Source organism: Globicephala melas, chromosome 14 (assembly GCF_963455315.2).
Source record: "Globicephala melas chromosome 14, mGloMel1.2, whole genome shotgun sequence".
In the NCBI taxonomy this organism is placed as follows: Eukaryota; Metazoa; Chordata; class Mammalia; order Artiodactyla; family Delphinidae; genus Globicephala; species Globicephala melas.
This window is the reverse complement of record NC_083327.1, coordinates 38,089,972-38,108,080: the sequence shown is the minus strand read 5'-3', so window position 1 is coordinate 38,108,080 and position 18,109 is coordinate 38,089,972. Positions and strand designations below refer to the sequence as shown.

The following is an 18,109-nucleotide window of genomic DNA, read 5'->3' as shown; positions in this document are numbered from 1 at the left end:
CCCTAAACCCCGAGTTCCTCTGCCGAGTTTATGATTAACCTATCTATTCAAAACATTATTCCCTTTCTTGTCCCATATCTGTTCCCCTCAAGATTGAGGAGTATCAAAGGAAAGGGGGATTGAAACCAAGCAGGACCCTGCCAGGTACAAAAGCCCCTCCATGTCCCCCATTTCTTGTTTGTAGAAAAAGACTTTAGTCTCCTAGGCCTTCCTTGAGTTCCAAAGAGTAGGCATAGGTAGCTACTAAGTAGGGAAGTGAGGGAATGCAGAAACAAAGGAAAAGCAGTTAAACAAAAAAAGTAATGACAATAGTTCAGGGATAAAACAGAGTCCTAGTTCCTCCTCAAGGGATATACAGAACTATCTGAAGGATCTCTTGGAGTTGTTCTTCAGGAACTAAGACCTGTCCCCCGCCCCCAACCCTGTGGTGACTTGCAGCCCTCACCCCCAGATGCTGCCTTTAAAAACCCTTGCCTGAAAACAGTTGGGGAGTTTGGGTCTTTTGAGCATAAACTACCCTACTCCTTGCTTGGCACCTGCAGTAAATGCTGTACTCTCCTTCACCACAACCCAGCGTCAGTAAATTGGCTTTGCTGTGGCAGGTGAGCAAACCCAAACTTGGGTTTGGTAACATAAGGTGTTCCTTACATTTTGGAATTATATTTGTCAGTATGGATGAAGGAATTTTCTTGTGTAGATTCCAGATGTTTTTCACTTTAGATTTTTGCCTCTTTAGTTAAATCTAGTAGTTATTGATTGAGCATTCACTGTTTGCCTGTACTAGGAGCAGCAGATGGTACAAAGATGAATGCAGTGTAAATATAGTCTTTTGATAGAGTTTATAATCTGGATGGGGTGGGAGAATTAGGATTAGACAGATACACAAATTATTATATCCAAAGCACAACAAAGAAAGTGTAAGAGAAGTGAAAGCAAGTGCTATGGAAGTTAGTTGGATAAAGTATTTGCATCTAGTTGGGGGTGGTAGTGGGTATCTAGAGGTGAGAAAAGGCTCTTCAGAGTAAGTTGATTTTGACTGGACTGTTAAAGAATGAGAAGGATTTAATGGGTGCAATGGAGGGAGGAGGTGCAAAGAAGAAGTCACATGAGCAAAAGTGTAGAGCCTGGAAAGCATGAAACATGTTTAAAGTACAGATCAAACCAGTTGCAGCAGAGTTCCCAGAGTGAAAAAGTGTGAGAAAAGGCCAGAAGACTTGATTAAGTCATATAGAAAACCTTATATGTTCAGCTGAAGAGTATATATGTGATTTGGTTGACAGTGTGTCATTTTGAACATTTTAGAACACTTTTGCAACTGTGCTATATGCAAGTTAATGTAATAACATCTCATAGGATGAGACAGTATAGAGATTGAGAAGCAGACAAGAAATAATATGGGCCCAAACAATGGTGGTAGCAATAGGAAGGTAAGGGACATACTTGAGATATTACTTGATATATTACTTTTCTTTTAAAATTTTTATTGTGGTAGTATGTATATAAAACATAAAATTTGTAGTTTTAACCATTTAAAATGTACAGTTCATTAGCATTAATTACATTCACAATGTTGTGCAGCCATCATCTTTCCAAAATTTTTCGTCATCCCAAATAAAACTGTGTACCTGTTGAGCAATAACTTCTCATTCTCTCTTTCCTTCAGCCCCTGGTAAACTCTAAGCTACTTTTTGTCTCTGTAAATTTGCCTATTCTAGATATTTCATATAAGTGGAATCATACAATATTTGTCCTTTTGTGTTTAGCTTATTTCATTTAGCATAATGTTTTCTAGATTCATCCGTGTTGTAGCATGTATCAGAACTTCATTCTTTTTATGGCTGAATAATATTCCGTTGTACAGATATACCACATTTTTATTCACTCATCTGTTGATGAACACATGGGTTGTTTCTGTTCTTTGTCTTTTGTGAATAATGCTGCAGTGAACATTGGCATTCAAATGTCTGAGTTCTTATTTTCAGTTCTTTGGGGTATATTCCTAGGGGTGGAAATCCAGTTTTTCAAGCAGTATTTGTTGAAGAGACTGTTCATTTTTCATTGAATGAACAATAGCCTTTTCAAAAATCAGTTGGCTCTAGACATGTGGGTAGTCTCTATTTTTGTGGGATAACTTATTGAGCATAGTTTACTAGTGAGGACCTCTTAATTTTAGAATACCTCAAGGCTGAGTCCTTGACTTCTTTTCCATCCACACTTATTCCTATGGTGATCTCATCTGGTCTCATGGCTTTAAATATCAGCTGTGTGACTCATAAAAACTTATATTTCCAGTCTAGAACTCTTTCCTTGAACTCCAGACTTCTGTATATGTAAGTTCCGAGTCCACATTTCCATTTGCATATCTAATAGACATCTTAATATGCAAAATGCTGATGTGATTTCTGTCTCCCCTCTCCCCAACCTTCTTGACTTATAGTCTTCTCCATCTCAGTTAATCACATCTGTTTCTTCAACTGTTCTGGCAAGAAGCCTTAGAGTTATTCTTGGTTCATCTCTTTGTCTCATATGTCACTTCCAGACTTTTAGTGTGTCCTGTTGGCTCTACCTTCAAATTATTATATCTAGTCTGACCATTTCTTATTGCTCCACCACCACCACCACCACCCTGTTTTATTGCCTGGATTATCATTAGCCTTCCAACTAGTCTCATTGTTTCTACCCTTACTCCTTGCAGTCTTTTCTCAAAATAGTAGCAGAGTGATCCTTTTAGAACTGAAGCTGGCCCATGTCACTCTTCTGCTCAGAACCATTTAAGCCTCTCCCATCTCAATCACAGTAGAAGCTAAAGTCATTAGAGTGGCCTGTGAAGTCCTTCATGAGCTTTTTGACTTCATTTCTTATACTTTCTCTCTTGTTTCTTCCATTCCAGTCATACTAGCTGCTCTGCTGTTCTTAGGGCACATGAGGCACACTTCTTTTGAACCTTTATAGTTGCTGCTCCCTGTGCCTGGAATGCTTTTTCTCTAGTAGCCACATTACGACCTCCCCCATCTCCATTATGTCCTTGCTCAAACACCATCTTCTCAGTGTTGCCTTCTTTGAGCACCTTATTTAAAATTGTTAAGTTTTTTTCTACCTTCAAAGAAGCTCTTCCCTTTTTCTGTTTTATTTCTCTTCATAACACTTATCATCTTCTAATATACTATATAGTTTACTTAATTTGTTTATTGCTTTCTCCTCTGCTAGAAAGTATGGTGTGTGAGAGCAGGGGTTTTTGTTTTGTTTTCTGCTGTATCAGTGTCCAGAAACATCCAGGCACATAGTAGGTACCCACCAATATTTATTTAATAAAGGTGTTCTCTACATTCTATACAAATATTTATGTAGTGCTTGCTATATTCTTGGCAACTGGAAAGGGCAGGGCTGATTATGTATATGACAACAATGTCTGCCTTCAAGAGTTTGAGTACAGATTAGTAAAAATTGGATTTAATACTGGCTGCTGAAGAATGATGGTGCCATTCATGCCAACTGCTGAAAAGAATGTATAGTCCTACTTCCTTTTTTAGAAGAAAGCTATAAAAATGTTAAAAATTTTAAATTTAGTAATTCCACTTCTGGGACACTGTTCTAAGGATATAGTTCTAAATACTCATAGGACCAAAGAAAGATACTGTGATATTGTGACTTATAAAAATATGTTTTGGTCATCTGAATGACCAGATGTATGGTTCTTGTATATATTTGGCCTTTGTCCACAGTTCCTGCTCACAACTTCCAAAATCCTTGGAATTTCCTAAGTGTTAAGAGTGATACAGGTATCTTTTGTTATGTGAATGAGGTGACTTTTGGAAGCACTGAAAAGGGACCCTGCTGGTCACCAGGAGAACCAACCATGTGATTAGGGGGTTGGAACTTTCAGTCCTACCCCTGATCTCCAGGGATGGTAGAGGGGCTAGGGATTGAGCTCAAATGCCAATGGCCAGTGATTTAATCAACCGTGCCTATATGAAGCCTCTATAAAACCCCAAAAGGATAGGGTTCAGAGAGGCTTCTGGGTTGGTGCACACATGGAGATTTTGGGAGAGAGGTGCACCTAGAGAGGGCATGGAAGCTCCTCACCCTTTCCCCAAACCTTGCTCTATGCATCTGTTCCATTTGGCTTTTCCTCAGTTGTATCCTTTTATAGTAAACCGGTGATATAGTAAGTGAAATGTTTCTCTGAGTTCTGTGAGCCACTTTAGCAAATTAATCAAACCAAAGGAGGAGGTGGTTGGAACCGCCCAGTCTATAACCTGGGCTTGCGACTGGCATCTAAAGTAGGGGGGCATGGATGTACAGTCTTGTGGGACTGAGCCCTCAACCTGTGGAGTCTGATGCTAACTCTGAGTAGATAGTGTCAGAACTGAGTTGAATTTTCGGACACCTAGCTGGTATTCCAAGAATTACTTGTCGAAGGTGTGGGGACCCTCCCCACCCCTGCGTTGGAAATTGAGTCTCAGAACATCCTATTTAAATGCCCATAATACCAAAAAATCAGAAACAATTTGTATGTCGAATTATAGGATGGTAGGTATATTATGGTGTCAATTCATTTGGTTATTAGTAGTCATTAAATGATGTTTACATTGAGTTTCTAAACATGGGAGATATTTAGAAATTAAAAATTACAGGTAATGTGATTTTAACACAAACTTTAGCTTTATGTGTTTGTGTCTGTCAGTTTGTACGCTGGTACATTATAGAGTGCTGCCCTTAAATTAGCATTTGTATGTCCTGCTTGTTCTTCTGTCTGAGAAACTATCTCTTGGGCATCTGCTGCACTGGGGAGAAGTAGTAGATGTCATCATTACTGCAGAAGTGTTCTTGAGGGCCTTGATTGAAGCAGCCCCACAGCCCTCTGATTGAGGGAAGCACATTGCCCCTAGAAATTAGTTGCTGGAATTATCTTGTTCGTAGAGAAGTCTTTCCTGAGTATGTAACTTCAACCTTGCCAACTTTCCTTTCTTCCTTCCTCCTTCCCAGATGTTCTCTGAAAGAGGACTACAAAAGAAACACATTAAAATGTTATTATTGATTATTATCTGGGTGTCAGAATGGTGAATACTTTCTTCCTTCTGCTCTTACGTATATGTTCAGTTTACTGTATGAATTTGTATTAATGTCTAAAAGCTTATTCAAAGAATCTTTGGCTAGATTGGCTATGATGGAATGAGCCAATCATAGCCATAGAAGGAGGAAGACATTCTCTGTACCTCTTATGTCTGCAGGCCCTTTCAGCTCAGTGAATTGTCTTTACTTTGGGGTATGTAGTGTTTAAGGTCCCAGTGGGACATATATCCTTGTGTGTTTTTTTTTTTAATTAATTAATTTTATTTTTAGTTTTGGCTGTGTCGCGTCTTTGTTGCTGCGTGCGGGCTTTCTCTAGCTGCGGTGAGTGGGGGCCACTCTTCGTTGCAGTATGCGGGCTTCTCATTGCAGTGGCTTCTCTTGTTGCAGAGCACAGGCTGTAGGTGCACAGGCTTCAGTAGTTGTGGCTCGTGGGTTCTAGAGCACAGGCTCAGTGGTTGTGGTGCACGAGCTTAGTTGCTCCGCGGCACGTGGTATCTTCCCGGACCAGGGCTTGAAGCCTGTGTCCCCTGCATTGGCAGGTGGGTTCTTAACCACTGCCCCACCAGGGAAACCCCATCCTTGTGTTTTAAATTGCCATTTTTTTTTTTTAAAGCTAGTATTTCTTTACTGTAACAGTATTTGAGTTTCTCTATTTCTTTTTCTCTTGTTTTGTCTTAGAAATAATTAACCTTTGACTTGGGCTATGGATTATCACTTGAGATAAAGGTGAAAAGAAAAATAGAGTGGTAATGGTAGAGGAATGGATGAAGAGTAAGGTAGCTAGGAGAGTAGCTGTGCTGTTGGCTGATGAGATGGCAGGGTAGAGAGGACCCTTTAATAGGGTCTTGGGTCATGTTTGAGAGTATGCTAAGGAGACATAGCATCCTTCTCGGGGACCCATTTGCAGCACACTATAGTTCATTTAGAATTCTCCACTATCTTGCACCTCTAGTTCAGTTTAAGAAATGTAATTTGAGGGACTTCCTTGGTGGTCCAGTGGTAAAGAATCTCCCCTGCAATGCAGGGGACGCGGGTTTGAGATCCCTGGTCGGGAAACTAAGATCCCACATGCTGTGGGGCAACTAAGCCTGCGCGCCACAACTACTGAGCCCGTGCACCTCAACTAGAGAGCCTGCGTGCCACAAACTATATAGCCCACGAGCTGTGGAGCCCGCGCCACAACTAGAGAAGAGAAAACCTGCACGCCACAACTAGAGAAAAGCCCATGTGCCGAAGCAAAAGATCCTGCATGCTGCAACTAAGACCCGATGCAGCCTAAATAAATAAATAAAATCTGTTAAAAAAAAAAAAGAAATGTAGCTTGAAATGAATCGTTCCTGCAGTTGAGACTCCCCTTCTTTCCTTAGTATTATCTTCTGGCTTAGAGACAAACGGCTCACAAAAACCCCTGTGTCCTACAGATATGAGGGATGGTTTGCTTTTCTTTTGGATCGTGACACTTCTGTAGCAAATTGAGCTAAAACAAACGAAAAAGAACTGGTTTACCATCCCCTCCCCCTCAAATTTATGTGCTACATTGCCTTGTCCCACACTCTTTAATACTGAAGTCCTTGTGGCGGTTTTATTTGTAGTACTTTTTTTTTTTTTTTTTTTGCGGTACGCGGACCTCTCACTGTTGTGGCCTCTCCCGTTGCGGAGCACAGGCTCTGGACGTGCAGGCTCAGCGGCCATGGCTCACGGGCCTAGCCGTTCCACGACATGTGGGATCTTCCCAGACCGGGGCACGAACCCGTGTCCCCTGCATCAGCAGGCGGACTCTCAACCACTGCGCCACCAGGAAAGCCCTGTAGTACTTTTTTTTAAAAATAAATTTTTATTGTTTTTTTTTTTGTTGTTTGTTTGTTTTGGGCCACGCTGCATGGCTTGCGGGGTCTTAGTTCCTCCACCAGGGATTGAACCCGGGCCACGGCAGTGAAAGCGCCGAGTCCTAACCACTGGACCGCCAGGGAATCCCTGGTCTGTAAACTTCTGTTTCAGAAGTTTAGAGGTGTCATCTAATCAGTTGTTTTTAGCTACTCCTTGTTCTTAAATATTTTGACTTGAATTTCTTCGTATTACATTTTCTGCTTCGGAGATATAGTCTGGTCTGGTTAAGTTAATGAGAATAGGGACATAATATATTTTAGCTGCTTTTGAGAATTGTCAAGGCAATCTAACTATTCTTTCATTAGGAAAGACAGTTAAAGTGATTATGTGCACAGGCCTATGAATTTAAACCTGGGCACAAGTCTCATCTGTATTCTTTAGTGGTTATTTGCAATTCCTTTGGTACCGTCTGTAACTTTGGGCAAGTTACTTAACCTCACTGAGCCTCAGGTTTTTTCATTTTGTTTTGAAGTGTAATCATCCATCCATACATACGTACCCCCAGGGTGGTTGGGAGGTCTAAATGAGGTAATTAAAACATTCAACAAATATTTGTTAAGCACCTACTATTTGCCAGGCATTATGTTAGGCAATGGAATATGGGAGTGAACAATATAGACAGGATCCCTGCTCTCTTGAAGCTTACATCTTAGTGTGGGGGAGATGATTGACATCTAAACAAATAAACAAACAAAATCAGATAGTGATAAATACTGTGTAGAGAAGTAGAATATTCAGAGAAAATTTTCCTGAGAAAGTTTCTTCAAGCTGAGTGACAAAAGGGAGCCAGCCATTCAAAGATCTGATTTGAGTGGAAAAGCCTGTTTCAGGCTGGGGAAACAGTGTTCAAAGTCTTCAAGGGAAGAAAGAGTTGGACATATTCCAGGAACAGAGAAGAACAAAGTGGCAAGAGTGTGGCAGGTGAGGAGAAGAATCAGGGATAAAGTCAGAGAGGGAGCTGGGATGCTGATAATGTCTGTAAGCCTGGTACGAAGCTTAGATTTTATTTTAGGTGCAGTTGGAAGCTATTGAAAGTTTCTAAGCAGAGAAGTTGACAAGGTCTCCTATTTCTTAATGAGGTGAAAAAAGTTTTTTGGCCAGCATGGATATATACCCTTTAAAGGATGAAGTCGTATCTACTTAACATATTTAAAAATCATATACTGTAAAATATAGTACTTAAAAATACAATTTTATCCCCTTACATTTCAGGAAACAATTATTTTCAAACTCCTCATGTATTCAACCTCAGTGTCTTTGTGATCACCAGAGCTATTTTAGGAGTCATCTAACAGTTTTTCAGAATATATATGTTTCATCTACGTTTGTGATATAGCACTTTTGGGCTCTGAATATGATACCATCACTGGAAATTTTATTCCAAGCCACAAGTGCAGTATTATATAACATTAGGTGTTTGATCATCCTGTAAGTATATATTTTTAATCTCCATAATGTAGCCACTTGCTAAATTTTTTAAGTGGTCTTTACAAAGGTTGCTTACAATGACAGCTTAACACTTGTAATTGTGAGATATACCCCCAGGGATAATTATGGAATATCTTAATATTTTTGCCTTCAGATGACCTCTGAAGTGTGCTAAACTACTATTAATTGAGATTGTTGTGGGCTTTCTTCCTCCAGCTTTTTTTTTGTTGTCTGGCTTTTTTCTTCTTTTAAAATAATCAAGCTCCCCAACCTCCCCCTCCCTCAAGGTGTTCATAAGTACTCAAATATATAGTGATTCTCTTTGCCTGAAGGATACTTGTAGGGGAATGGAAAAAGAGAATTGTTGCCTTATCACCTCTGTTTATTCTCCCAACCTTTCCTTTCTTCTCCCTGTGTCCCTTGTCTTCAGGCCATAGCATTCAGCTGCTTTCCGTGACCCCGCTATAGCCATGTGTTTTGGTGTGTGTGTGTTTAATATTGTCTCCAGTGGGGAGGTGCTCTTGGCATCTAGTGGGTAGAGACCATAATGCTGCCAAACATACTCTAATACACAGGGCAGCTCCCCACAACTGTTACCTAGTCCAAAATCCATAGTGCTGAGCTGAAAAACTGCTCTATAGTACTCGTTTCAGTACTCTAAAGGGAAAATAAAATTGAGGTGGGTAAGCATATGGTATAGTTGTATGCTGCTGTCCAGTCAAGCACCAGCTGAATCTATTTGAACCACTTGGTTTGTATTGGTTTGCACTTACGTTGCACTTATATAATCCTTAGGCATTCCTGAGGATTATGAACTTTGGTTCTGGTGGGGTGGTTCTACTCTGATCCAAACATTTTCAGCTGCTTTCTGGGTTTCCTTCTCTGTTGCCAGGGTATGCATAGGGGGGTAGGTGGCAACTGAACCCAGGTTTCTGAAATCCTTCCAATTTAGGTAATCTGTGATTGTGTGCACTGGGTGGTAGTGATGGTGAGTAGCGTTAAATGTCTTATCTATCCCAAATCCAAACAGTTCTGACCTGGCCTTGAGAATGACACACTATGGCTAACTATTCAGATTCAGGTTAAGAGCATAACAGAAGCTTTAGTTTCTCTTAGTCTGTTTTGAGATTAGGGTGACTAGGTAAGCGATAGTTTTGGAGGTCTGGAGCACTGAATTCTCAGTTTTTCATTTCCAAATGATCATTTTCATGCCTTTTCTATTTTGAAGTATTCTAGGAACCAAACTGCACTATTACAGTGAAACGTGTTTTCCTGTTTTTTTAAATAAAAGAACGAAATTGTCCCAACAACGAGTGAGCCAGGGTCATCACATTGAGGTAATAATATATTCTCAACTAGCTGCAGAGAGACTTTGGGTAGCTAGAAAACTGATATATAATGTCTTCTAGACTTTTTGGGGTATTGAATATAACCTTTTGATTCTTGGTACTATTTTCTTGGACCCCTTAAGGGATTTAGGAATAGTTTTTAGGAGTCACTGAATTTTAGAAAGAAGTGTGGTACATTTTTTTCTTTTAAGTAAATTATGTTATCTCTATATCATTTAGCTTTATTAATTTTAGTAATCTATTTTGCAAGGTATATTCTAAAATTTATTTCTCAGTGATTTTTATAATCCTCAAAATATATTGATATATTTATTTGAACTGAAAAATGAAGTCAGACTTTTTGGACCAAGTTTGGTTTGCCTGATTGGTTTAACAGTGAGGACTGCCTTTGTCAGTTAGGTTATGGAGCATGTTTCTTCTATAAATTGAATAACTGAAGATAATCTGCAACTTCCAAGTTTTGAAAAAACATACTTAAAGTAAAAGATAAAGCTATTTTACCTAACATTGTGCCATTATTGACAACAGTGTACTTTTTATTTTTAAAACTAAGTTTCAGTGTTTAGAGTTTCAACTCTTTGAACATATGGGATATTTACAAGTTGCTTATAAGTGAAAGCGTAACGGATATTTTACTCTTATTTTAATAGTTTATCAATTTGTAATATTTATGTTGCCTTGATAACACACACACACATACGGATAAAAGTAGCAGCAGAAATTTTAGCACATAAAAAACCTTATGGATGTGTTAAACTTCACTGTGGTGAAATTACTGATGTTCTTTGGTCATGCGTGCCAAAGCATTTGGAAGTGAAGTGTCTTGATGTCTGCAACTTATTCTAAAAAAAGGGGAGAGGGAGGGAAAGAAGGAACTAGAGATAAAGCCAAGAGTTGCAGAATGTTCATAGTTGGTGGGTTTAGGTGAAGGGTATTGTTCGTTGTAATATTCTTTCAACTTTTCTGAAGGCTTGAAAATTTTCAATATAAAAATTTGGGAAAAATAGTCACAGGGAATAAAACAAATTAACTTGAAGAAGTATGTGTCAGTATTATAAGAAATGACTTACCAGGATAAAAATATATTACATTAGGATAAAATTATGTGGGGGAAGTAGAATGAAGAGCTTGTTCATAAATTTCTGTAAATGGATGATGGTGGATATGAAATTGCCATTATGATTTTTAGATTTCATTGGTACATTTAAAAGCAATGAAACTATTTTATTTTAAAATATCAACTTATGTCAGAAACAACATCTTTTGGAACTCTTCAAACTTACGATGAAAATTTTAGATGTCAAATTAGAACTCTACAAGAGGGTAGATGATTTTTTTTTTTTTTTTTTTTTTTGCGGTATGCGGGTCTCTCACTGTTGTGGCCTCTCCCGTTGCGGAGCACAGGCTCCGGACGGCGCAGGCTCAGCGGCAATGGCTCACGGGCCTAGCCACTCCGCGGCATGTGGGATCTTCCTGGACCGGGGCACGAACCCGTGTCCCCTGCATCGGCAGGCAGACTCTCAACCACTGTGCCACCAGGGAAGCCCGAGGGTACATGATTTTTAAAAAATTCTTTTGTAGTAAGCAGGCACACAGGTTTGAAGACCGGATCTGGCTAACATTCTTTCAGCTCTTTAGGTTCTAGGAATATGGTGCTAAGGGGGGTTCACTCAGTTATATTACAGACTGACAGATCATTCTGCATTACAGGTGGATATGACTGTTTTAGCAAAGGCACTGTATAGCTTGTGAAGCACAACCATAATAACCTGCCCCCAAGCCTGGACTACTCCCGTGGACATACAAACTTCATGATTGCTGAGAGCAATCATCATATGTTGTTATTTTTTTTTAAATCACAGAATTGTTTTATGACCTTGTAATTTCCCTTTTCTATAAATGTGAATAATTTCTTTAAAAACTATATTATAAGTTAATGACATTACTTAGGTAATTTTTGCTGGCCATGAAACTAGTAATTCTATAAACTAGAAGTTGATAAATGAATTTCTTTTTATTCTAAGTGCCTTTAAAAAACTCTCAAAGTACTTTACTTTTTTTTTCTTTTCCATTATGGTTTATTACAGGATATTAAATATAGTGCCCTGTGCTACACAATAGGACCTTGTTGTTTATTCTATATATAATAGTTTGTATCTGCTGTTCCCAAAGTCCCAATCCATCCCTCCTTGTGGAGGGACTTTACTTTTTTTTTTTTTTGTGGTACACGGGCCTCTCACTGTTGTGGCCTCTCCCGTTGCGGAGTACAGGCTCCAGAAGTGCAGGCTCAGCGGCCATGACTCACGGGCCCAGCCACTCCGCGGCATGTGGGATCTTCCCGGACTGGGGCACGAACTCGTGTCCCCCGCATCGGCAGGCGGACTCTCAACCGCTGCGCCACCAGGGAAGCCCAAAGGACTTTACTTTTGATAGTTACTTTGACTTGAGGTCATTAGTATAGAATTTTGGAATGTGTACTATGAATATTGAGTGGTGCTGGATATTACTGTGTTACTGTGTAAACTATACCCCATAGTACTTACTGATTATTTAAATATTCTGCTAAAAGGTTAAGATATAAATTTTGGATTGGAAGAGTGAGGCATACAAGGTGCGTGTATACGTCGTGCAAGACTTTGGGGGCTGAAAACCATGTGTACTTTCTCTTGGACAGAAACGTTGGGAGAATATTATTCCTTTGAATAGGTCAAGCCATGTGGTTAATAGAGACTTCAGCATGTTCTTATAACATGTTTCCTTGGTTTCATACTTAAAATGGGAGACTTAATTTAATGAAATCCAGATTAAAAAATCACCCGTGGTGTTTTCAAAAGTGTCCATAATTTAACTGTGAAAATCAGAAAATTTACATTACTACCATTTCATTTTCAGACCTATTCAAGTTTTGTCACTTGTCTCAATGATGTCCTTTATGGCATATGATCCATTTCAGAATCACACATCATCACATTTAGTTGACATGTTTCTTTAGTCTCCTTCAGTCTGGAACAGTTCTTTAGTTTTTCCTTGACTTTGAAGATCATAGGCCAATTATTTTGTAGAATGGACCTGAATTTTGGTTGTCTGGTATTTTCTCATTATTAGATTCAGGTTATGTATCTTAGAGAAGAATTTCACAAAACTGATTCTGTGTTCTTCTCATTGCATTCTGTTAGATGGTATATGATTGCATTTTGTCTCATTGCTGGTGATGTTCACCGATCACCTGAAAATGTTGTCCACCAGATTTTTTGTATTAGTTTCCTATCATTGCTGTAACAAACCACAACCTTAGTGGCTTAATATTACACAAATTTATAGTTTTGGAGGCCAGACTTCCAAGGGTGGTTTTACTGGGCTAGTGATTGTGTTGGCAGGGCAGGTTCTTTCTGCAGGGTTTAGAATAGAATCCTTGCCTTTTCCAGCTTCTGGAGACAGCCTGTATTCTTTGGTTTGTGACCTCTCCTTCCATCTTCAAAGAACATCACTCCAACCTCTGCTTGCATTGTTACATCATCTTCTCTTTGACCCTCCTGCTTCCTTATAAGGACCCCTGTGATTATATTGGGATCACCCAGATAATATAGGATAATCTTCCCATCTCAAATCTTTAATTTAGTCACATCTGTGAAGTCCCTTTTGCCATGTAAGATAATATATTCACTGGTTCTGGGTTTTAGGATGTGGTGGACATCTTGACAGGGGGCAATTATTCAGCCTGTCACACTTCCCCACTGTAAAATCATTCTTTCCCTTTTGTAATATTTTGTGGGAAGATACTTGGATCTCTGGTTCCCATTAGCAGAGAATGCTATTTAGAAATCAAGATCTGGGTGCTAGGTGTGCTCACTGCTATTGAGATGTCATCGTTCCTAGGCTCACTTAATAGAGTTAGAGAATGTGTATGTATAGATCTACATCTATATTTCTATATTAAAAGATATTAACTAGTTCTTACTCATATCTTCAGTTCCACTCTAATACCACAGAGTTACTTCATGTTTTCTAATTTTTCACATATGTAACTCCCTTCTCTGACAGTGAAAAACTGACTGCAGTTATCCTTAATATATTAACTTACTTGATAATTCTCCCTGCATGTTACCAGTCTCCTTTTCTGCCACCACCCCTCCCTCTACATGGATCCTTCTTCACCACACCTGTTTCTGATACCTCCTGCCACATAGCTCTCTCATGTGGATTCTTTCCTGGAAGCATGGTGATAACAGGGTTGGTGGGCTTCTTATATGGCAGCTTTGGAACATTCTATTATATGCAAAGTTCTTTTACTTACCTGAGATCTCATTTAAGGACTTTGGTTTTGTAGTTTTTTAATATTGTGAAAAAATTTTTATTTAGTATTAAGCAGCTGGACTCAGTTGAGATGATCTCAGTTTTGTTGGCAACATCCAAAGCATCATAGTCAGTAGCCAGTCGAACATACCTTCTTTTCTCCATCAGCCCTGATCAGGGTGTTGACCTTGGCCATGTCAATGTTGTAGAGCTTCTTCATAGACAGTTTGATCTGGTGCTTGTTGGCTTTGACATTCATAATGAACCCAGGTGTATTGCTGTCTTCTGTCTTCTTCATGACCAACTCCCTGCTCAAGGGGAACTTAATGATGACATAGTGGTTAAGCTTGTCGCTCTTCCAAGGATAAACGGGCTGCCTTCGGGGTGTCTTGAGCCACCCAGAAAGTGGGTAACATGCAATCTTCTTTTTGTGTGTGTGTGGATATGGATGCTTTTTAGCACTGCCTTCTTGGCCTTCCAAGCTTTTGTTTTTGTCTTTGGCTTTGGAGTGGCATGGGCTTCTTTCTTTGCTTTCTATATGCCATCTTCATGAAAAGGTAGATTTTTATTTTAAAACTTACCTAATTTTTTTTTTAAACTTGGGAGAGTTATTCAAACCAAGTGATTGTAGTGAGCTTAGTAAAACAGTATATGATATGTTGGCTTTGGTTTAATTCCTTTTTAATTGAATTGCAGACTTTTCCCTGGGGACTAAAATAATACCTTTTGTTATAACTCTTATATAAACCTATTTTAACTTCTTAAGGGTTTGGGTGACTTTTCTCATTTAACATAATTATTTTCATATTTGAAGACTATCATTTCTGCTTGGCTTCCTTAATAAAGTGCACGTTCCAACTATTTTGCACTTTTTGTTACTTTTATAGCAGAAGGGAAAGGAGGAAATTCTCAGAAATTACTGATTATATAACTAAATATTTCGGGTTCAAGTCAGTTTTTAATTTTTTCAGTTAGAAGTTAAGTCTCACATGAAAAATGATTGCCTGGTAGTTGAATAAAATTTTCCAGATAGATCATTTGTTCTAAGTGGTAGAAAATTTAGCCTATCTTGTGAATTTTTCTTAAAAGTTTAAGTAGAGAGTACTTTGTTCCAATATAATATTAGCATGATAATGAAGGTTAGTATGGTTTTAACTCTGGTTTTGCCTTCACTGTGGAAATCGTTGAACTTATCACCTTATTTTTCTTTCTTTTGACAGAGCAAAATCGATTAAAGAATATCAGAAAAGTATATGGAAGATGTATGTGGTATCGTTTACGGTTATTAAAACCTCAGCCAAATATTATTCCTACAGTAAAGTAAGTAATTGATTTCAGTAAAAAACATACTTAGTGCTTACTCTTTGCTAGGTATCATATAAAATAGGGGTATAATGATGAATAAAAACATGTGTTTGTAAAGAAATTGTAACCTTAGTAGGGGTAAGTTGTGATTAGTAAATTTGAGAACAGTCTGAACAGAGAATGGTTTAGAAGTTCAAAAGAGAGAGAGTGTACTTCTGACTTGGGGGAGGAGGGGAGAAAGAGAAGTCAAATCTTGAAGGAAGATCTTGTATATCTTGTGTCAGGATTTGAATTTTGTCTTAAAGACTATGGAGGAATCTTTAAAAGGTTATCGAAAGCATGGAGGTGACAGGGTCAAGTTTGCATTTCATGGTGATTGAAGTTTTTGAGCACATACTGTGTGCCAGGGGCTGTGCTAGGATTTTATATTTTATCTCATTAGTTTTATGTTAACTTTAAGGTAGATATTTTTGCTTTTTCTCAGATGAGGAAACTGAGACTAAGAAGATGAGGTAACTTGACCAAGTTCCTGCAGCAAGAGGTGGTGGAGTAGGAAACTAGTTACCCTTTATTTTTGCAGGGCCATCTGCTTAAACAGGCCATTAGCATGTTTGAGTAGGTGTCTTTGATTTTTTGAGGCTGTCGGGTATGCTGGTTAGCCTGGGCTTTGGACCTTCACCCTAAGTCATCAATTTACAGGTAACAGATGAAACTGAGAGGAAGTGAAAGAGCTGCCATTATTGGAGGACTATATCCTGTGAATTACCTACATATATCTATCCAGTAGATAGGAGGGCAAGACCTAGCAGAGGATATTAGTAAAAGTGGATCCAGTTATTTTTAAAAATTGGTTTAGGGCTTCCTTGGTGGCGCAGTGGTTGAGAGTCCGCCTGCCAATGCAGGGGACACGGGTTCGTGCCCCGGTCCGGGAAGATCCCACATACCGTGGAGTGGCTGGGCCCGTGAGCCATGGCCGCTGAGCCTGCGCGTCTGGAGCCTGTACTCCGCAACGGGAAGAGGCCACAACAGTGAGAGGCCCGCGTACCGCAAAAAAAAAAAAAAAAGAAAGAAAAATTGGTTTAAATGATGATGATAGTTTTCAACATATGTGCCTGGATTAGTTCTTTTGTAGAGGGAGGGAAATCTTAGCTTTGGTGTTAAGAGTTCTTCAATGGTGTGAAACTAAAAGGCAAAATTAGTGTTTACAAGAGTAGTTTCATGTTCACTATGTATTCCTTGCTATTCTCATTTTTTGTTTTGTTTTTTTAATTTATTTATTTTGGCTGCATTAGGTCATCATTGCTCACGCGGGCTTTTCTCTAGTTGCGGCAAGCAGGGGCTACTTGTCGTTGTGGTGTGTGGGCTACTTGTCGTTGCGGTGCGTGGGCTTCTCATTCAGTGGCTTCTCTTGTTGCGGAGCATGGGCTCTAGGCACGCGGGCTTTAGTAGTTGTGGCCCGTGGGCACAGTAGTTGTGGGTCGCGGGCTCTAGAGCACAGGCTCAGTGGTTGTGGCGCATGGGCTTAGTTGCTCCGTGGCATGTGGATCTTCCCGGACCAGGGCTCGAACCCATGTGCTGTGCATTGGCAGGTGGATTCTTAACCACTGCGCCACCAGGGAAGTCCTTGCTTCTCGTTTTAAATTAAACTTTTATGAGGCAGCAGGCAGATATTTTTGGCTTTCCAGTCTCTTCTGTTTTGGGCCTTGGTCAACACATTGTGGGTATCTGAACCTCAGTTTTCAAGAAAAAAACCCAACTTTGTGATGTTCTCTTTAATAATTAGTAAAGAGATTTACTTAAATAGAAGTACAGATTAATGCATGTTTAAATAAGGAAGAATTAAATAATACTGGTAAAATTTTAGATAAGGTCAGGAACCATCAAAACCTTTTTGCTACTTAACCTTGAAGCATTCTTTCAAAATTAAGTAGTCATTGTGTAATACTCTAATTTCTGGAAGTTGCTTAAAAGAAAAAACACAAGACCTCAACTTAATTACTGAAGCCATATGTAGGGAAAATGTTTGTCTTTTAAGAGAAACCAAACATGTTTTTAAAAAATTGGGCACAGTATGATGTAATCTGTTATGTTTCTACCTTTGATATGGCTCTCAGGAAATTAGAGCGTGGTTTTATTGGTTGTGGTAGTTTTCATCAGCCTGGGGATTCTGTCATTAACCTCTTCTCTCTTCCCTTTATTCTTTGGCTCAGAGAGCTAGATGCTACATGAAGAGCATCTAACACAGGGTGTAGTGTGTTCTAGGTGTTTTGTTCCCTTTCTCTTCTACCCTTGTTTGCTTTAAAATTTTACTTCAGTGGTTTTCAATTTTACTTTTATCATTGTTTTTTGAGCTTTGTAGCCTTTTGGGGAAGTTCACAAAACAAAATGTGGAGTTACTAAGTTTGTGTGGAAATAAAGTATATTTTCAAGTGTTCTTTAGCATATTGAGGGTATTAGCAAACTTTGGGTTTGAGTCAAAAGTTACTGTTTTAAATTATTTTCATTATTCATAAAATAAGTAGTTATTGTGTGCTATGTATGTGTCAGGTATTATACTAGGCGCTGATATACCTGAGTAACAAATACTAACAAGTAAACAAGTGATGATAATAGAATTTAATAAGGGTTGTAAGGGGCGGGGAGGGTGTGCCATGAAAGAACAGAGGGAGGGCTCTTAACTGGCATGAGATAGAGAAGATTTCCTTGTAAGTGAGGTCCTAGTTGAAAGCTGAGACTTGGGTTAGAGTTACTAATAACAGCAAATAGCTACCATG

The 18,109-nt window shown here is 39.0% G+C and overlaps 1 protein-coding gene and 1 pseudogene across 2 annotated transcripts in view; one reads left to right on the top strand and one right to left on the bottom strand.

The window, feature by feature from the left end:
- The window catches only part of SEC63 (SEC63 homolog, protein translocation regulator), a 71,307-nt gene that overhangs the window by 5,951 nt on the left and 47,247 nt on the right, over positions 1-18,109 (top strand). For both annotated transcript variants that reach the window (XM_070043457.1, XM_030882902.3), the window contains exon 2: positions 15,251-15,350. In XM_070043457.1, coding sequence (XP_069899558.1) covers positions 15,251-15,350 — 100 coding nt within the window. The remainder of the gene's footprint in view (positions 1-15,250; positions 15,351-18,109) is intronic.
- LOC115866873 (large ribosomal subunit protein uL23 pseudogene) lies at positions 14,040-15,159 on the bottom strand (annotated as a pseudogene).